Source organism: Bos mutus, chromosome X, assembly GCF_027580195.1.
Source record: "Bos mutus isolate GX-2022 chromosome X, NWIPB_WYAK_1.1, whole genome shotgun sequence".
Taxonomy (NCBI): Eukaryota; Metazoa; Chordata; class Mammalia; order Artiodactyla; family Bovidae; genus Bos; species Bos mutus.
Window position 1 is genome coordinate 62,541,585 of NC_091646.1, and position 21,765 is coordinate 62,563,349.

The window sequence follows — 21,765 nt, forward strand, 5'->3', positions numbered from 1 at the left end:
CCAGAGGACTGAATAAATATTCAAATATAAAAAGTGAAACTACATAATTTCTAGACAGAAGTATAAATGGATAAGTTTATAATTTTGGCATGGTGAAGTTTTAAAAATATAGCCAATAAGTTATATAGAAAAAGTGATAAGACTACATAAAAAACTTAAATCTTTTGTTTGGAATAAACCTACCACTATAAAAAGTTCAAAAGATGAAAGAGAAAAATCAAATAGAAAAATAAAGGATACGGTCAAATATTCACACACAAAAATACAAATGGCCATCAAACATATATAAAGATGTTCTTCATTCATAGCTAAAGATATGGAAAATTAATACATTTTAAGACACTAAGTGCTGGCCAGGATAAAAGAAGTGGGCATGTGTTTGTGTTGGTGAGCTTATAAAGTAGTGCTTCTCTCCAGTGCTGATGTTTGCTACCTGTCTCTGAGGCACTTCTATTCCAATTATTATCAGAAATATGCCTCTTACAGTATTTCCACTACCTAATTTGGCATTCCAGAGCCACATTTCATTCTGGGACACTATGTGCAAATAGTGTCTGGTCTCACTATCCCATTTCTTATCACTGCCTCTGCCTTGAGAAAAGTTCAAAGTCTCCTACAGTATGGCTCTCTTTTTCTCTTCTACTCTTTGGGACATGTTCTTCCCTTTGATAAGGGACTTCCCAGGTGGCTCAATGATAAAGAATCTGCCTGCAATACAGGAAACAGGGATTTGATCCCTGGATCAGGAAGATCTCCTATAGAAGGAAATGGCAACCCACTCCAATATTCTTGTCTGGAAAATCCAATGGACAGAGGATCCTGGCAGGCTACAGTTCATGAGGTCACAAGAGAGTTGAACAAGACTTAGAGACTAAGCAACAACTTCCCTTTGATAAACAAGTTCTACAATTCCAAGAACTTAGCCAGTGTAGTTCTGAAATCATAGCCATCAGTCACTGGCTGAGGGGAAGAAACACAAAATTTGGTTAAATTCTTGAATTGAAAAAAATATATACAAATTAATATTTAAAGAAATTGTCCTGCCACAAATATTTTAAATATAAAATTAAGATGATTAAATACAATAGGATGCTACTTTAAAGGGCAAAATTTAGCATAAACTTACAAAATAATGTTTGTTTTTAAGAGCTACACAAATAATGTTTTTCACAGAATAAAACATGCCTAATGAAGCAAAATAGCATGTATTACTTTCTAAAAATCTCCAGTGTGGGCCTTATCCAGGAGAAATCAAGTGCTGAGTGACACTTACAATAAATTTAGAAGTAAACTAGAACATAAAAACAAAAGGAGACTGAGGGAGTAATTCTATTTTCCCTTTAATTTGAATCAGCAATGAATACTATACATGAAAGAGACTAAGCAAAATATAATCCAACAAATAAACTATTGGCATATTTTTTTAATATTTTCTTATTTGCATTTAGACAATTTAACACTGAAACCAACGGAAGAAACTCGAAAGATATACTTAGTTTACTTACAATAATAAATATACATGTAAGTGTAGATTTATACTATTGTCACTAAAATTATAAAAATTGAGTGTGTCCATTTGCTTGAATGGTTACTCACTTCAGTATAAGTTATAATTTCCCAGGTTTTAAGTAAATGGGAAATATGTGAAGCATGTCAGCTATTGTTTAACAAACAGAACAAAAACAGGATAGAAACAAACAAACAAAAAGGATGATTCCTTGAAAAATAAGTAATAGGGAAAACCTTGCAGTAAATGTTTTCCTCCAGGTCCTTAGAATTTAAGAACACAGACATGTATAAATAATCTCCTCAAAATGACTCTTTAAAGATTATTTCTTAATGATTCTTCTTCAGTGGATCTTATTTTCTCTATTCTTCCTTGCACTCTTTCTTAACTGACTTTTATTGAAAATAGGCTCTAATCTCAATTGGACAGCATAGGATATTTATCAACATTTTTTTTTTATTAATTCTTTTTTTGGAGAAGGGGAACACTCTGTGTGGCTTGTGGAATTTTAGTTCACTGGCCAGGGATCAAATCGAGGCACCTAGCCTTAACCACTTGGCCACGAGGAATTTCCTATTAATTTTTATAAATTATTTTTATAAGGATAACCAGCATTAGTGAGCTTTCTAATGAGATGGAATAAGCTTGGAACATTAAGGTAAATTAAAATATAAAATGCCAAATTATACTTGTTTTAAACTAAAGACGTCACACACCTTGTAGAAGTGTCCCAATATACATCTTAGTAGTTTATAAGCTATGGATTAATATCTATGTTTTTGTAAGACAAGGCTGATGCCAAACTATCAGAAAATTTTTAAGATTTTAAAAGTCTCATATTTCATGCAAAAATAGATATTCAGTTCATTTCATTTGCTCAGTTGTGTCCGACTCTTTGAGACCCCATGGACTGCAGCATGCCAGGCCTCCCTGTCCATCACCAACTCACGGAGTTTACTCAAACTCATGCCCTTTGAGTTGGTGATACCATCCAACCATCTCATCCTCTGTCATCCCCTTCTCCTCCCGCCTTGAATCTTTCCCAGCATCAGGGTTTTTTTCAAATGAGTAGATATTAAGAATACCAAAACCACAATTTACAGTAGATCAGTTTAGTTCAGTCGCTCAGTCGTGTCTGACTCTTTGTGACCCCATGAATCGCAGCACACCAAGCCTCCCTGTCCATCACCAACTCCCGGAGTTCACTCAGACTCACATCCATTGAGTCAGTGATGCCATCCAGCCATCTCATCCTCTGTCGTTCCCTTCTCCTCCTGCCCCCAATCCCTCCCAGCTTCAGAGTCTTTTCCAATGAGTCAACTCTTCGCATGAAGTGGCCAAAGTATTGGAGTTTCAGCTTTAGCATCATTCCTTCCAAAGAAATCCCAGGGCTGATCTCCTTCAGAATGGACTGGTTGGATCTCCTTGCAGTCCAAGGGACTCACAAGAGTCTTCTCCAACACCACAGTTCAAAAGCATCAATTCTTCGGCGCTCAGCCTTCTTCACAGTCCAACTCTCACATCCATACATGACCACAGGAAAAACCATAGCCTTGACTAGATGGACCTTTGTTGGCAAAGTGATGTCTCTGCTTTTGAATATGCTATGTAGGTTGGACATAACTTTCTTCCAAGGAGTAAGTGTCTTTTAATTTCATGGCTGCAGTCACCATCTGCAGTGATTTTGGAGCCCAGAAAAATAAAGTCTGGTACTGTTTCCACTGTTTCCCCATCTATTTCCCATGAAGTGATGGGATCGGATGCCATGATCCTCGTTTTCTGAATGTTGAGCTTTAAGCCAACTCTTTCACTCTCCACTTTCACTTTCATCAAGAGGCTTTTTAGTTCCTCTTCACTTTCTGCCATAAAGGTGGTGTCATCTGCATATCTGAGGTTATTGATATTTCTCCCGGCAATCTTGATTCCAGCTTGTGTTTCTTCCAGTCCAGCGTTTCTCATGATGTACTCTGCATATAAGTTAAATAAACAGGGTGACAATATACAGCCTTGACATATTCCTTTTCCTATTTGGCACCAGGGTGTTGTTCCATGTCCAGTTCTAACTCTTGCTTCCTGACCTGAATACAGATTTCTCAAGAGGCAGGTCAGGTGATCTGGTATTCCCATCTCTTGAAGAATTTTCCACAGTTTCTTGTGATCCACAAAGTCAAAGGCTTTGGCATAGTCAATAAAGCCAAAATAGATGTTTTTCTGGAACTCTCTTACTGTAGATAGAATTTAGTAAATTTAAGGGAACTAGGGTTTCCCAGGTGGCTCAGAGGGTAAAGAATCCACTTACATTGCAGGAGATGTGGGTTTGATCCCTAGGTCAGGACGATCCACTGGAGGAGGGCATGGCAACTCACTCCAGTACTCTTGCCTGGAGAATTCCATGGACAGAGGAGCTTGGCGGGCTATGGTCCAAGGGTCACAAAGAGTCAGACACAACTTAAGTGACAGCACTAGGTGAAAAATCCACATTCCCTGGAATTACCTTAGACCAAAAAACAAAAAGTGAAAGTAGAATTTCTCTCCCCTACCTTTTCTACTTTCTTTAGGTCACTGAAAACTGACTAGAGAATTCAAGTTTAAGATCATAAAGAAAAAGTGTGACAAATTGATAAAGTAGCATTAACCTATATACACTGCCACATGTAAAACAGATAGCTAGTGGGAAGTTGCTATATAATATAACACTTAGGTAACTTAGCCTGGTGCTCTGTGAAGACCTAGAGGGGTGGGATGGTGGGGGTGGGAGGAAGGCTCAAGAGCGAGGGGATATATGTATACTTATGGCTGATTCACATTGTTGTATGGCAGAAACCAACACAATATTGTAAAGCAATCATCCAATTAAAATAAATTAAAAGTTATATTATTAAAAAATAAAATTATATGATTTATATTTTTAAAAAGACTATAGATGAAATAAGAATCCATTGATAATCATAAATAAACATAAGAAAGGTATCTGAAGCAGGCTGATAGCCAGAGTTTCTTCTTGAATTTTGAAGAAACTGGAATTGAACAAAATCTTTATTTATCAAATATGCGTTATAGTTTGGGCTTCCCTGATAGCTCAGTTGGTAAAGAATCCACCTGCAATGCAGGAGACCCCAGTTCAATTCCTGGGTCAGGAAGATCCACTGGAAAAGGGATAGGCTACCCACTCCAGTATTCTTGGGCTCCCTTGTAGCTCAGTTGGTAAAGAATCTGCCTGCAATGTGAGAGACATGGGTTTGATCCCTGGACTGGGAAGATCCCCCAGAGAAGGGAAAGGCTACCCACTCCAGTATTTTGGCCTGAAGAATTCCATGGACTTCATAGTTACTAACATTTCTGCATAAACTACATAATTATTAATATCACAACCACAGATACATTTTTTAGTACACAACCAAACATACCTACTGTGCATTTGATAGATGATCTTGGGCATGTCATTTAACTCCTTGGATTAGAATTTATTCATCTGTATTCCAAAGTGATTAAACTAGAAATCTCCAACAGCCTCCTTTAAGCTTTAAGGTCTGAGAGCCTAAAAATAACATTCCCTCAAATAATCACTTTGAAAATAGTATAAATTTTGCAATAAAAACATAAAACTGTTTTATATTCCTTTATTTTCCCTAGAAAGCAGCTCCATTACTTTTACCATTGGAAACCTACTTTCCAGATCCTTCATATCAGGGATCACTCATTAATTCACTATTTTATTAGTCTCTGGCCTACAGTGAATAAACATAAGTTATGGGAAGATTTCACTTTTGCTAAGTGAAATCTTAGCAAATTACTCAGATCAATTTTATAGAAGTCTCAAAAATAAGTGTATTTATGTATTTTGGCTCACTGTAGATTTACCATTTATTTTGCCCTCTGAAAATACCAACTGACAATGCATGTAAAACACAAATTTTAATTACATAATGTTAATTACATAATCTCCTCATTATTTGCTACCATAACGATAATTCTAATTTTTTTCAATTTTTAGAAATATAATACATATTAGAATAGCAATGGATGAGGCCGAAATTAAAGATAATTTAATATGGAAAAAGATAGTTATTACTAATCAAACAGTATTTTTGAGATCCCATTGAATGCAAAGAAGTATTTGGATAAATACTTTTAATAATGCAACATATATATCATTGTCATTAATAATAAACAAATGAAGGTTGATTGCTGGACAATTCTCCACAGGACTCTCTAATTTCCCCTGGGTATTAAGCATGCCTACTGTATTTCTGCTGTACAGCAAAGTAAATCAGCTATATGTATACATATATTCCCTTGTTTTTGGATTTCCTTCACATTTAGGTCACCACAGAGCACTGAGTAGAGTTCCTTGTGCTACATAGATTTTTATTAGTTATCTATCATTTTCTTCTCAAGTGCACAGAGAACACTCTTATCATAAATAACTAATTTAAAAAGAGAAATAAGCAAATGTATTTTTAAAAATGAGCCAATAAAATTCTTACTTTGACAATTATCTAAACATAAAAATTTTACTTAGGGCTTCCCTGATGGCTCAGTTGGTAACAAATCTGCCTGCAATGCAGGAGACTCTGGTTCAATTTCTGGGTCGGGAAGATCCTCTGGAAAAGGGATAGACTACCTACTCCAGTATTGTTGGGCTTCCCTTGTGACTCAACTAGTAAAGAATCCACCTGCAGTGCAGGAGACCTGGGTTCAATCCCTGGGTTGGGAAGACTCCCTGGATGGAAAGGCTATCCACTCCAGTATTCTGGCCTGGAGAATTTCATGGGGTCATGAAGAGTTGGACATGACTGAGCAACTTTCCCTAAAAAAAAAAAAATTACTTAAAGAACAATCTCTCAATTTTAGAAAAATAGTTTTAAAGTTAGGGAATTCTTCAGAGAGATATATATATATATATATATATATATATATATAGTGAGAGAGAGAGAGAGTGCAGAGTGCTTACAAAATATTTATGCAAGGAAAAATAAGTATATACAATTTTAAGTCAATATGAAGTTGTATGATAGTGGTTGGTGGAAAATATCAAAGCTTGCTTGAGTCATATGAGTGATACAATTTAAAGTCTATAGTTTAACAAGAAGGTAGAATCTTTTAGGACTGAAAAGATTGGAGAAGACTTTTGTCAAAGAAGTGGTAATTTTACTTGGGTCTGAACTACTTGATAGACATTTGATAAGCAAAGGTATAAGAGAATAGGACTTCAATCGGAGGTAATAATATAGCAAAGGAAAAAAGCCTTGGACAGATTGGTTTCTACAAAAGACTATCATAGTTAATGATTGAAAAGAAGAACATGAGGGTGGTGTTCAGAAATTAGAGAAATATTTCAACCTTAGAAAATTTTCTTATGCATGACTATTTTTTCAATCAGATAAGATACAAACCACAGATGCAACAGGTTAGACCAGAAGAAAGGGAAATTGACCAAAAAGAAAAATTGCTGACAAACTTAAGAGGAATCTTAGAGTCCACTGACCTGCACATTTTTCTTTGCCTTCAAACTAAGCCTTGCCTCCCAAGATTCCTCATGATCATTTGTTTCAATTCACTTGGACTAGGCATTCTGTTCCCCAAACAAGCACACAGTTTTCCTGCCTCTGCATTTGCTGTAACAGTTTATCAAATAGTTCAGAGCCAAGTCAAATACTACCTCCTCAACAAAAAAACTTCTCCAATGATCTCAGTCCTAAATGATAGTTTTCTTCTGTTTTATTATTAAATTTAGATTGTACCACTCACATGATACAAGCAACTTTTTGATTTATAAATATATGTGCATCTGCTTGCTTTATCCTAAATTTTTAAGGGCAGAAACCGTGATGCAACTTTGCATACCTCAGAGTTTCATAGGCTAGTCCATAAATACAAAATCCAACTCACAAAATAATGCTAAATGCAAATTTGTTGAATGTGTTCCAGTGTTGACACATTTTTTACTCCTTTCATGCTTCTTCTTATCCTTATGAAGCAATCCTTATACTGAATCCAAATTTTGTGTTACATTCTAACTTTTGGTAAATACAATGATTGAAACATATCTAGGTTCACCCAAAAATGTCTTCACCAAAAAACACTGCAATATTGTAAAGTAATTATCCTCCAATTTAAATAAAATTTTTTTTAAAAAAGAAAAAGAAAAAAAGAGGCATCTAGAGAATCTAGGGATGATCCCAATAACTGTGGGGAAAGGAAAAATTTAAATGTCTCTCTGATTTACCTACTTGAATCAGAACACATTGAGGTTGGAGGAGAGAAACTGAGCTGCAGTCAGTCTTTACTAACTGATCTGTTTAATTCGACACTGTAGGTGCTGGGGAAGAATGGGCAATGGTAAAAATGATAAGTTCTTCTCTTAGGCTGCATTTTAGTTTGAAGGGATTGTTTGGTATTCTATAGCAGCTATGAATATTTCTTTTTTAAACTGATGATTCTAACTTTTAATCCACATGAACACAAATGGATTTCTTCTTTTAAGTAACTGTTCAAAAGGTTAATTTCCTTTTTTGATCAACGTTTCAGCATAGGGATATCAGCTGTTGTTGGAACATAGTTAAACCCAGTACAGTTCAGTTCAGTTCAGTTCAGTCGCTCAGTCGTGTCCGACTCTTTGCGACCCCATGAATTGCAGCACACCAGGCCTCCCTGTCCATCACCAACTCCTGGAGTTCACTCAAACTCACGTCCATCGAGTCAGTGATACCATCCAGCCATCTCATCCTCTGTTGTCCCCTTCTCCTCCTGCCCCCAATCCCTCCCAGCATCAGAGTCTTTTCCAATGAGTCAACTCTTCGCATCAGGTGGCCAACGTACTGGAGTTTCAGCTTTAGCATCATTCCTTCCAAAGAACACTCAGGACTGATCTCCTTCAGAATGGACTGGTTGGATCTCCTTGCAGTCTAAGGGACTCTCAAGAGTCTTCTCCAATACCACAGTTCAAAAGCATCAACTCTTCAGCGCTCAGCTTTCTTCACAGTCCAATTAGCTGTTACTAAAAACCAAACCAAGGCATTCTGAGAAAGTGGTTCAAAATCCTACATTTTTGACCATTATATATCTTCAAGGACCTTATTCACCAATCGGCACTCCCATTCTAACAAACTTTAGGGCTCACTAACTACCTTTGGAAAGCAAATCAAAGCCTCTTTTAAAGCAGAAAGCCACTTAAAGATAACTAGGACTAGGGTGAGGTTAGGGGGCACTCAGGCACAAATTATAAGGGACACCCCAAAACTCAATAATAAAGATAAATGTTTAATGCACTACTTTAAAGAGCTAAAGTTTTTTTTAATTCTATGATAAAATATCAATTTTAAATAAAAACAAGATTCTACCTTACACTTGTGGGGCTTCCCAAGTGGTGCTAGTGGTAAAGAACTCACCTCCCAATGCATGTTACATCCCTGGGTCAGGAAGATACCCTGGAGGAGGGCATGGGTATCCACTCTAGTATTCTTGCCTGAAGAATCCCATGGACAGAGAAGCCTGGCAGGCTACAGTCCATAGGGTCAGAAAGAGTCGGACATGACTGAAACGACTTAGAACATATGCACCCTACACTTGATGATTCAGCTCAATGGCCTCATCCTAATCTCCTAAGTCTGGGGCACATCCTTAAATTTGCACCAGAAGTGAGTGCTTTAATTGCTTTATCCTCTGTGCCCTAAACACTTTCATGTATGGTATCTTCCCGAGTTCCTTCATTAAATGCCACCTTTGGATTCATAATCCATTGTATCAGCCTTTTTCCTTTAGATGGTCTTTGTTATTACCTCACACAGAGTCCCATTGAATTATTGGTGAACTCTCACCAAGTGGGATAGTGGTATCTATCAGATGTCCCCACCTTCAGGTTCCTCTTGCTCTTACAGTTCCAAGTTTTGAGGTTCTCCATCTGTGAAAGATGCCCCGTTTTGGCACCCTGATCCTGCCAGGACCACAATTCTGGTGTGGCGCAAAGTCCCCACAACCTGAGAAACAGCTCCACTCTTTTCTACTTTCTGAACGAGTACTCCTCTCATGTCATCTATATCCTCCTGCCAAAGGTAGAATGGAAAGACTGGTGCCTAGGCCCAGTCCTGTCTGAAAAGCACTTTCCTTCCAGGAAGAAACTTTTGTAGACCGTGGAGAAAGCAAGTGTAGTGACTTTCTCCTGTTATTACTACATAAAGGAAAAAAAAGAAAAGAGAACCGATAAGGACAATCCCAGCTTTCCCGCCAGCTTTATGCTTCAGACCTTTGTGTCCACTAAGTCAAGGTGCTCCTCTACCCCACCAGCAGTTGGAGCAGGCAGCCTTCGAGGGCTTCGAGAGTCGGTGGGCCACGCCCCCTGGGCTGGTCACTCCCCTTATTGGTCTAACAGCCTGTCACTCCAGTTTGGCTCCCACTTCTGCTAACCATTCACGTAGCTTGGTTGTGTCTTGGTGCGTTTAATGTTGCCAATAACGAGAGGTTTGTTTTTTTTGGGGGGCGGGGGGGGAAGCAAGTACAGGTCGTACTTTAATTAGTTCATTGAAAACTCAGTTGCTCTCTGAGCGGTCGTGTAGAGACTGCTTTCGGCTTTTTTTTCTGCTGACTGCTAAGATCTATAGAGAGCTGCAACAATGCCCAAAAGAAAGGTAAGTGAAATAGGAAGATAGAAGGGGTATTAGCGAATGAAATACATATTTCCTAATCGGCAGACTTTTTAAAAAAGCATTTTGGCGTCTAGTTCGATTTTGTGAGGTGCCTAAGGGGAGGGAAGGGCAAATATCGGTTAGTATAAGGTTGAGGATGGTCTTTCACGCAACTAGTAGTTCACTTTTGGCTTGTTTTGTTTAAGGGAAAGAATCGCTTGAGAGGTGTCTCCGCGCTGAATTACAAACAGCCATAACGCTGTGCTGTCGCTTCCTACCCCACCCCCTTTCCTCCGCTTACCCTATTGGAGAACTCTTCTTCCAACCACACTTTCAGGCACTAATTTTCTCCTCAGCCTCCAGCTTTCCTCCGGGAACCGTCCTGTTTTGGGGAACGAAGGCCATGGCTTTCTCCCGTATTTATTTGCCTTTGTTCTTCAAGTTTTCTTTTTCTTTTTTTTCCCTCCTCCACTTCTTGTCAAGCCAGATGGCTTTGCAGTGGTAATCCTGCGCCATCAGGCGGCGCAGACTTCAAATTGTCCTGAAGAAGGTAAAAATTCACCGCTGTAATAGCAACTTTAGGCCCGAGAGGTCTGAGACTCTTCAAGCTCACTGTCTAAAGGTGGAAGAATGATAAGAGAAATGCGTCAGATAAACTATTGCTGATCTTGGGGTAGCGTGGATTTGCTCACTTTAGACACGAAGAATTGATAGGAGCTATTCAAGGGCTGCTGCTGCTGCTGCTGCTGCTAAGTCGCTTCAGTCGTGTCTGACTCTCTGCGACCCCATAGATGGCAGCCCACTAGGCTCCTCTGTCCCTGGGATTCTCCAGGCAAGAATACTGGAGTGGGTTGCCATTTCCTTCTCCAATGCATGAAAGTGAAAAGTGAAAGTGAAGTCGCTCAGTCGTGCCCGACTGTTAGCGACCCCATGGACTGCAGCCTACCAGGCTCCTCCTGGTCTCCTGCAAACCCTCACTTAAAAAATCATGACTCCTGCCTTGGACAAGAAAGAAATCACACTCGGTGTTGATTTGTTTGTTTGTTGGGGAGCGGGGTCCCTTAGAAGTGAAATCGATAGCTGTTTTGTTGCTTGATAAAATTGTAAAATACTGTGCTATTGTAAGGCGTTATGATTTTAAGTATTATTCCTCTCTATTCGTTTGTCTTCCCTATTTTTAGAAATAGGAATAAGACTGAAATTCCCCGGTGCTCTGAGGCTGTATGGTTCATGCAATAGTTATACTAATTCCCAGTCTAAAAGGACAGAAAGCAATGGTTTCTAATCACCAACCCCCTTCCTGTGATTCCCGCCGCTGCGCTTTTCTAGGCTTGTGCAATGAATCTTGCGATTTTACAGAGCTGACAGCAACCTTGTAGCAGGTAGTGGCGGGAAGTTTTAAAATCCGCAGCCGGCTTCTCAATAAAACGCGCTGACGTTGTAACAAAGAGGTAAACCCTCCGCCGCCGCAAAGCATTGTGGGGATTGTAGTTCTTGTCTCCAGAACGTGGAGGCGATAAGCGAGCGTCAGATAAGTACAATTATATCTCAAGCATGAGGCTAAACAGACGGGAAAATTGCATGAAACTCCGCCCTTCATTCTGCTCGCCCTCCCTCATCCTGTTTGGCTTTAACACGGGCTACAACAGGTGGATTTTAAAATTAAAGTTTGTTTTTAGGAGATAACAGTTTATACAAAAGGATGAAATTGACTATCAGTTGTATAAACATGTCTTGGGAATTCATTTGCATCTTGGTGTACATTTGCACCTAGATAGCATATTCAAAAGCAGAGACATTACTTTGCTAACAAAGGTCCGGCTAGTCAAGGCTATGGTTTTTCCTGTGGTCATGTATGAATGTGAGAGTTGGACTGTGAAGAAGGCTGAGGGCCGAAGAATTGATGCTTTTGAACTGTGGTGTTGGAGAAGACTCGTGAGAGTCCCTTGGACTGCAAGGAGATCCAACCAGTCCATTCTGAAGGAGATTAGCCCTGGGATTTCTTTGGAGGGAATGATGCTGAAGCTGAAACTCCAGTACTTTGGCCACCTCATGTGAAGAGCTGACTCATTGGAAAAGACTTTAATGCTGGGAGGGATTGGGGGCAGGAGGAGAAGGGGACGACAGAGGATGAGATGGCTGGATGGCTTCACTGACTCGATGGATGTGCGTCTGGGTGAACTCTGGGAGTTGGTGATGGACAGGGAGGCCTGGCGTGCTGCAATTCATGGGGTCGCAAAGAGTCAGACACAACTGAGCGACTGAACTGAACTGAACTGAGACAGCATGCTACTGGGCAATAACGGGTGGCTACTTGAGCAGAAGTTCAGGAAAAAGTCATAAGCTGTTATATTGCAGACTGCAATCTATAGGCAATATATTCAGATCTATACATTTATATCAATGACCTTATTTCTGTGTGGTTTTCTCCTCTGTATAGCCTGCAGGTCAAGGTGATATGAAGCAAGAGGTGAGTTTCTTTAGTTTTAGAGTCTGTCTGAAAAAATTCACTTGTTCTATAAAATTGACACATAAGCAACTAAAACCTAAACGCTTGTTAGTGTATTTGTACCATATGAGTACCAATATGGTATGCCAGTGGTATCTCTCATAAATAGTAGGTAGTAAAAACTCCAAACTTCTTGGGACTTGGGATGGTATTGTGTTTAAGATCTGGAGAGAGCTTCTTCCTTTTAACTAAAGAATTGCTTTGTCAGTTTCCAAAAAGGGCTTTATTTTCATTTCTAAATATACTGTTACTAGCCATTGTGATGATTTAGCCTAACAATTGAAATTTAATTTGGGATTTTTTTCTTAAGCATATGAAGGGTCCAGAGAAGGGAAAAATCAAAACTTGTATTTTTATTAGTGCAATGATACTTTCTAATCAAGCTCACGATACTTGTTAATGACAACATATATATAGTGTTACACTAAATATTTTCACCACAATATAAATATTTCTAGTTTTGTGTATCCATAATTCTCTTAACTGATAATTATTTTTAACTTATAGCCAAAGAGAAGATCAGCCAGATTGTCTGCTGTAAGTAGTCTTTATAAAAATTTGCCCTGTATAGTAAAATGTAATTTTAGACTTCAGAGGATCCTGGACAATGTGAGTCATTTAATACAAGATTTATTTTTGATGTTTTAAGAAAAACTTTCTCACCAAGGAAATATTTTTGTCCTAGTTTTCAGTTTGAACAACACTCATTTATTTTAATCACAAAGTTGAATTTCAGTTAGTGATCTTTCTTCAATTATGATGTCTTCTCTTTCTTCCCCCATGATTTGCACTTCTTCTTCTTCTTCCTTTTTTTTTTTTTTTTTTCAGTTGCCTGTGCCCATTATACCAGATTTGAAGTCCAAAAGAACATCAACTCCAAGGGTAAGTATTCAGCAAGCAATATTGAGAGAAACTTGCTTTACTTCAGAAATAATTTTTTGGAAAGGCATACAAGTTAATCATTTTGCTTTGTTTTCTTTTCAGTTAGTCATATATCACATTATTTGTTGTTGTTGTGATTTGGTTGCTAAGTCATGTCCGACTATTTTGCAATACCATGGGCTGTAGCTCGCCAGGCTCCTCTATCCATGGGATTTACCAGGCAAGAATACTGGAGTGGGTTGCCATTTGCTTCTCCAGGGGATCTTCCCAACCCACGGATCAAACCTGCCTCTCCAACATCGGCAGGTAGATACTTTACCACTAAACCACCAGGGAAGCCCCATATTACATTATACATCATACCATATGGTACATGTCAGCCCTTTGAGTAGGAAATATTTGTTTGTGTTCTGTGGTTGTCTATTGTATATTAACATTTTCCCTAGGAAGAGACAAAACAAAAATTTAGTTGGATAGGGCCATAAAATGTACATGCTTTTGAATTCATACAGTTACAATACCAATATTCCTGGGAAAACACAAGGTATAAACTGTAGTAACCAAAGTAATGTTTTGTGATAATAATAGTAACTAACATTTAATAATACTGAACAATTTGCAAAGTGCTTTCACATTCATTATTTTCAAATGCACACAATTGATTTTATATAGGCTTCTATGTTCTGGTGTTGTGACTAGAAAAATATTAAAAATAGAGATAGCCTCAATATTAAGCTTACTTTTCCCCCTATATTTACCTTTATTTACATGTAAATGTTTGTGAATATAATATGATTTTATTTCTTTTTAGAATTCTTTATTGAGGCATTGTTGATGTTTTAAGGATAGGTGGAATTCTTTAATTTAATTTTATTTTTATTGGAGGACAATTACATTATGATATAGTGTTGTTTTCTGCCATACATTAACATGAATCAGCCATAGGAATACATATGATATATGTCCCCTCCCTCTTAAACCCCTCTCCTTCCCCATCTCACCCCTCTGGGTTGAAATAGAGCACTGGCTTTGGGTTGAATTCTTAACATCATGAAACATTAAGGCTAGCAGAAACGTTAGAAATCATCTAATCTCATAATTTTGTGATTGAAGAAACTACATTACAGTTGTATTCATAAAATGCTTTAAAATCCTTGATTAAGAGACCTTGCTAAAACTATGGCCATAGTTTTATTAATCACAGTAAATGACAACAGAAGAGAAAGTTTCTATTTGGTTTTTCTCTATTTCACATTTCAAGGTCACTATTTATAAAATTAAATACTCAACTTATAAGTTGTTAAAATAGTAAACACTGTTTATTTCTTCTTTTAAAAAAAGTGCTAGAATAAAACATAATATAAAAACACTTCACCCTCCTTGGCTCTCAGTTTCTCATATGTTAAAAGGATAATAATATATCTATATTGCATTTTACAGTTTCCAAAGTAATTTCACATATATTTTATCATTTGCTTCTTACAACATCCTGGTAAGTAGGTGGTATCGCTCTCTCTTACGTTTGAAAAAATAAACACAGAGAAATTTATGCTTTTGCTCAAGGTCACATCAAGCAAGAAACAGATCCAGATTTAAAACATGTTTGCTGGCCCCTTAATCCAGTGCTCTTTCTACCACATACACACGTAGGGCCAAGAGCTTTCTTGCAAAGAAATTATGATTCAAATCATTCTAAAACGTGTAGCCCTAAATATTGTATCACTAATATCCCCAAGTGATTTCTTTTAAATGTCTTTAAATTGGTGCTGTCCCTAAGTTAGTATTTTTCATAATTATTACCAGTGGAGGCTCTGCAATCAAAAACCCTGTTGCTAATTATTAGACATGACAGGGATAAACTGGTCCCCTCTAATCAAAGATAATTAATTTATCAAATTTTAACCTGATGCTGGCAATTGGCCCTGAGTACTGTACTCTTGCCTGGAAAATCCCATGAATGGAGGAGACTGGTAGGCTGCAGTCCATGGGGTCGCTGAGAGTCGGACACGACTGAGCGACTTCACTTTCACTCTTCACTTTCATGCATTGGAGAAGGAAATGGCAACCCACTCCAGTGTTCTTGCCTGGAGAATACCAGGGACGGGGGAGCCTGGTGGGCTGCCGTCTATGGGGTCTTACAGAGTCGGACAAGCGACTTAGCAGCAGCAGCAGCAGCTACTGGTAAGCATTCTAACTTGTTACTTTTCATCTGAGAGAAACTTTGATTTATATAACAGGAACAGTATTTGTTTTAATGCCATTTCAAGTTTATAATGGCACTGAAAGTATTTTAAAGCTTTTCCATAAACTGTTACAACAGTTGGTAAAATAATTGTCCCATTTAATCAACATACCAATTAAATTGTGTATTTATCTTTTTATTTTTTGTGTGCTGCTGGACAGAAAATGAAGACCAAAAATGATATGATGGGAAAAAACACAGATGCAAGTGCCAAAACCATAGCTGAAACCAATAAAGAAGTTGTTAAAGAATACAACAACGAAACTGCTGAAAATGGAGGGGCCAAAATTATAGAGGTATATTCCAATTTGTCCATTTGAAAGTTTAACAATGGGTTCAACTGAAAGAAATCTTGTTTGCCTTGTAGTTTAAAAGCTGAGAAACATTAAATGAGTATGTCTCCATAGTGTCTTAGTCTGTTCAGGCTGCTGTAACAAAACACCACAGACTGGGTGGCTTATAAATAGCAGAAATTTATTTCTCCTTTAGTTCTAAAGGCTGGGAAGTCCAAGATCAAGGTACCAACATTTTTGGTATCTGCTGAGGACCTGCACAATTGCACTCATCTCACACACTAGTAAAGTAATGCTCAAAATTCTCCAAGCCCGGCTTCAACAGTAGGTGAACTGTGAACTTCCAAATGTTCAAGCTGGTTTTAGAAAAGGCAGAGGAACCAGAGATCAAATTGCCAACATCTGCTGGATCATCAAAAAAGCAAAAGAGTTCCAGAAAAACATCTATTTCTGCTTTATTGACTATGCCAAAGCCTTTGACATGTGGATCACAATAAACTGTGGAAAATTCTGAAAGAGATGGGAATACCAGATCACCTGACCTGCCTCTTGAGAAATCTGTATGCAGGTCAGGAAGCAAGAGTTAGAACTGGACATGGAACAACAGACTGGTTCCAAATAGGAAAAGGAGTATGTCAAGGCTGTATATTGTCACCCTGCTTATTTAACTTATATGCAGAGTACATCATGAGAAATGCTGGGCTGGAAGAAACACAAGCTGGAATAAAGACTGCTGGGAGAAATATCAATAACCTCAGATATGCCAATGACACCACCCTTATTGCAGAAAGTGAAGAAGAAGAACTAAAAAGCCTCTTGATGAAAGTGAAAGAGAAGAGTGAAAAAGTTGGCTTAAAGCTCAACATTCAGAAAACTAAGATCATGGCATACAGTCCCATCACTTCATGGCAAATAGATGGGGAAACAGTAGAAACAGTGGCTGACTTTATTTTTGGGGGCTCCAAAATCACTGTAGATGGTGACTGCAGCCATGAAATTATGACTCTAACTCCTTGGAAAGAAAGTTTTGACCAACCTAGATAGCATATTAAAAGCAGAGACGTTACTTCATCAACAAAGGTCCATCTAGTCAAGGCTATAGGTTTTCCAGTGGTCATGTATGGGTGTGAGAGCTGGACTATAAGGAAAGCTGAGCGCCGAAGAATTGATGCTTTTGAACTGTGGTGTTGGAAAAGACTCTTCAGAGTCCCTTGGACTGCAAGGAGATCCAACCAGTCCATCCTAAAGGAGATCAGTCCTGGCTGTTCATTGGAAGGACTGATGTTGAAGCTGAAACTCCAATACTTTGGCCACCTGATGCGAAGTGCTGACTCATTTGAAAAGACCCTGATGCTGGGGAAGATTGAAGGCAGGAGGAGAAGGGGACAACAGAGGATGAAATGGTTGGATGGTATCACTGATTCAATGGACATGATTTTGGGTAACTTCCAGGAGTTGGTGATGGACAGGGTGGCCTGGTGTGCTGTGGTTCATGGGGTCGCAAAGAGTCAGACACGACTGAATGACTTAACTGAACTGAACTGAACAGAGGACCTGCTTCGTGGTCTATGGATAGCAGTCTTCTTGCTGTGTCCTGACACCATAGAAAGGGTGAGAGAGCTCTCTGGGGCCTCTTTTATAAGGATATAAATCCCTTTCATGAGGGCTCTACCCTCATAACCTAATCACCTCTCACTGACCTCACCTCCAAATACCATCACATTGGAAATTAGGTTTCATCATATGAATTTTGAGGGACACATACATTCTGTGTACAGCATATAGTATAGTGGTAAATAAGAGAAAAAGAAAGAAAATGAATTTAATATTTGAGAATTTTCAGGAATGGGTATGGGAGCAGTGGGTTAGCACTGATATTAATAGAACAATGCCAGTGATCATGACTTGATAATCTAATGACTGTCCTGTTAAATATAGACTGATCCTCTATTCCTTTTGTCAGTACATGGGCTATTTATAAATGCCTTTTCAAGATCATATGAGTCTTTTTCCCTCTTCAGATTGCAAAGCAAATCAGTATGTTTATTTTTCCAATATATCTTGCTTTGCATATTTATCTTATCACATTTTTCAATATTATAATTAAAACAATGAAAATGGGATTTAATGCCAAATCTATAAAGCAAACCTGTGCATATAGGGAAAATCTTTGTAACTGATCCTATGATATCTGGTAAAAGACTTTTCAACTAACTTTTTACAAAGTAAAACTAAATATCACCAATATAGAAATAAAATGTATTATTTCTTCAAGAAATATATTTTGTATATGTGTATACCACTCATTGAGAATTATTGATAGAGAATATGTCATTTTTTTCTGTATTTACTCTGTTTCCTCATATTTGTAATGAAAATTATTTATATGAATAGGTTTTTCCAAATTTATTGTTCCAAATATCTATTTGTGCATGATTATGTAGAGATACTTTAATTAATCCTATTTCATATAATACTTCCTTATGACATGTTGTTTAGGAGGCCTTTTCCACAGGGAAAGTACTTTCTTTAATAAGATAGCTATAATTCTGTCTTGGTTCCATATTTACAAATATAATCTTGTTTTTTGTTCTATGTTCATTATAGGCACCAGTTCCTGAAAGAGAAATAGAGGAAATAAAAGAAGAAAAAATTGAAGATATCAAAGAAGAAGGAGAAGAAAAGAAAGAGGCAATGGCAAAAGATGGAAAAGAAGATGAAAAAGAAGATCAAAAAGGAGATGGAGATCAAAATAAGGAAGAAGTGAAAGGAAAAGATGTAGAGGAGGACAAAGATGGAAAAGGGAAAGAAGATGAAAAAAAAGATGAAGATGGAAAAGAGGAAGAAGACAAGAAAGAAACTGGAGATGGAAAAGAGGGTAAAGATAGGAAAGGGAAAGGAGAAGATGGTAAAGAGGAAGAAGATGAAAAAGAAAAAAGAGATAAAAAAGAGAATGAAGATGGGAAAGGGAAAGGAGAAGATGGCAAAGAATCTGAAGATGGAAAAGATAAAAGAGATGGAAAAAAGGGAGAAGCTGGAAAAAAGGATGAAGATAGAAAAAGGGATGATGGTGGAAATGAGAAGGAAGATGAAAAAAAGAAAAAAGGAAAAGAGAAAGAAAATGGAAAAGAAGATGGAGGAGATGTAAAAGATGAAAGCAAAGCTGAAATTGGAAAAGAAATAATCAAAAGAGAAGAGGTCAAAAAAGAAGATGGAAAAAAAGAGTCTCAGAGTATTGCATAAAGCTGCCTTATATGGTTTCATAGTTTGGTAATATATACCTCTATGTTATAATGTTAATACAGATGAATATTTTTATCAAGTATTTTATAGACACAGCTTTTCTTTAACATCAATTTAGTTTCAATTTTGTTTCATCTTCATACTGTTCATTAGTCACAAAGTTCCTAACATTGAATTATTATCTATAAACTTTGTGATTATAATGGTGGAATATATAGAAAAAATATGCTTTCAAAATATGCTTTGTCAGTGAATACCCTTTTCTGTAATTTATATGTTAAATCTTTGAATTTTAATTTTACTCCTATATGTAATAATTTCAAAAATTGGAGAGATCCCAAAAGAATTTCCTCAAAAATTCTTGTGGTTCTCTAGGTTGTTTTTATAAAGAAAGTGAATTATTTTCATGTAATGGTAAGAGAATTATCTTTCCCAAATATAACTGTAATATTACTTGGGAAAAATGCAATTGAAATTCCATTTTTAAAAGAAATACAAATGTTTATTTCAGAACGGAAGTTCTGATAATATGTGTATTCACAACATTTTATTGGATTTATCTTAATAAATTATCTTCAAAGATGATTGTAGTTTGTTATATCTCCAAAATTGCAGTTAGTGAAATATTATAATGCTGTTTTTTCTATTGTGATGTTCATGAAAATATTTTTAAGAATTTTCACTGAGATAAAATAAGCATAAAATTCACCATTTCAGCCATTTCAAAATGTATGATTCTATGGTTTTAGTATATTCACAATGTTGTGCAACCACTATCACTATCCACTGTCTAATCCCATGTATTTTCATCACCAAAATAATTGATGACATATCTAAGAATCTGGAGTTGCCAAACTCCAGGTCACAAAGATGTATACCCATATAAAGAGTTTTATAATTTTATCTTTTGCATTTAGGCTTTTGATACATCTTGTGTTAAATTTTGTGTATGGTGTGAAGTAGGATCCCGGATTAATTCATTTGCAAGCACTATTTCTTGAAAAGACTATTTCCCCTTTGGATGATCTTGGCACTGTTCAAAAATCAATAGACCATAGTGCACTGATTTATTTTTGGACTCTCAATTTTATACCACTGATCTTTATACCATGATGATCTTTCATCATGTCAGTACCACGCTTTTGACTACTATAACATTATATTAAGTTTTGACATTAGAAAGTATATGTTCTTCGACTTTGTTCCCAGTCCCTTACAATTTTTATGAGTTTTAGAATCATCACGTATGTTTCTACAAAATAAAAGGCAGTTGGAATTTGATAGAGATCATAATAGTATGAAAATAAATTTGAGGAACATTGCCATATTAACAAAATTTCCTTCCAATCCATGAACACGGATGTCTTTCCATTTATTTAAGGTGTCTTTAATTTCTTTTTTAAATAATACAGTATTTTTATTGAGGTAAAAATAAAATAATGTAAAATTTGTCATCTTATTCATTTTTTAAGTCTAAAGTTCCGTGGTTCTAAGTTTATTTGTAGTGCTATGAAATAGTTCTCCAGAAGTTTTTCATCTTGCAAATGTGAATCTATACCCAAGAGCAATTTCTTTCCATAGTATTTATAGTTCTTCATGTACACATTTTGTACTTCCTTGATCAAATTTATTCCTAAGTGTTTTATCATTTTTGAAGCTATAATGAATTGTTTTCTTGATTTCAATTTAGTATTGTTTACTGCTAGTGTATAGAAATACAACTGAGTTTTTAATGTTGATCTATTATCTGCATTTTTTCTAAACTTATATATGAGAATTACCAGGTATTTTTTGGCTTCCTTATAGTTTCCTCTGTTTATAAAATCATGTCATCTGCAAATAGAGATTAAAATACCTCTTTCTTTCCAACTTGGATGTCTTTATGTCTTTTTTTCCTGCCTAATTTCCTTGGCTTCACAAATATTAAGAATAAAAAAGAAAATGCACAAATTCAGAAGTCCAGCTTTCAAAGCATAGGCTTCTGAGTCTACATCTTTCCCAAGGCTGGCAGGGCCTGCACCATTTCCTACCCTGTCTCAGAACAATGTTATAGTAATCAAAACAAACTTAAAGGGGCTGGTTTGGTTAAATATCTAGGTAACTTGCCTAGATCCCCACTTCCTAGCCAGATACTGCAACCACAAAAAAATGTATTCAACTTCTAGCACAGAATTTGCTATTTTAAGCACCTTGATCTCCTTTATTGCCAAGGTTAAAATAAAAATAACAATCTTGGGTTCCTCTTTAAAAACTCATCCCAGGTGACTGGCAGAACTGTGGTAATGAGCAATCTTAATTTTTCATGTGAAATTATACCCTCTACATAAAGAAGAATGGTAGCCACTTTCACCTTACAACATTATCTTAACTATAATAACGTGCTCATACAGGAGGATGAGCTTCCTAGGTGATTTGGAGATAAAGAATCTGCCTGCCAATGCAGGAGACACAAGAGATGCAGGTTC

General features: G+C 36.9%; 1 protein-coding gene across 1 annotated transcript; it reads left to right on the forward strand.

The window, feature by feature from the left end:
* Nucleotides 1-9,924: 9,924 nt before the first annotated feature.
* Nucleotides 9,925-21,420, forward strand: HMGN5 (high mobility group nucleosome binding domain 5). Its single transcript, XM_070366007.1, has 6 exons — nucleotides 9,925-10,134; nucleotides 12,572-12,601; nucleotides 13,148-13,177; nucleotides 13,469-13,522; nucleotides 15,926-16,060; nucleotides 18,665-21,420. Exons 1-6 carry the CDS (start codon nucleotides 10,120-10,122, stop codon nucleotides 19,298-19,300), a joined length of 900 nt encoding a protein of 299 aa, XP_070222108.1. The 5' UTR covers nucleotides 9,925-10,119; the 3' UTR covers nucleotides 19,301-21,420.
* The last annotated feature ends 345 nt before the right edge of the window (nucleotides 21,421-21,765 follow it).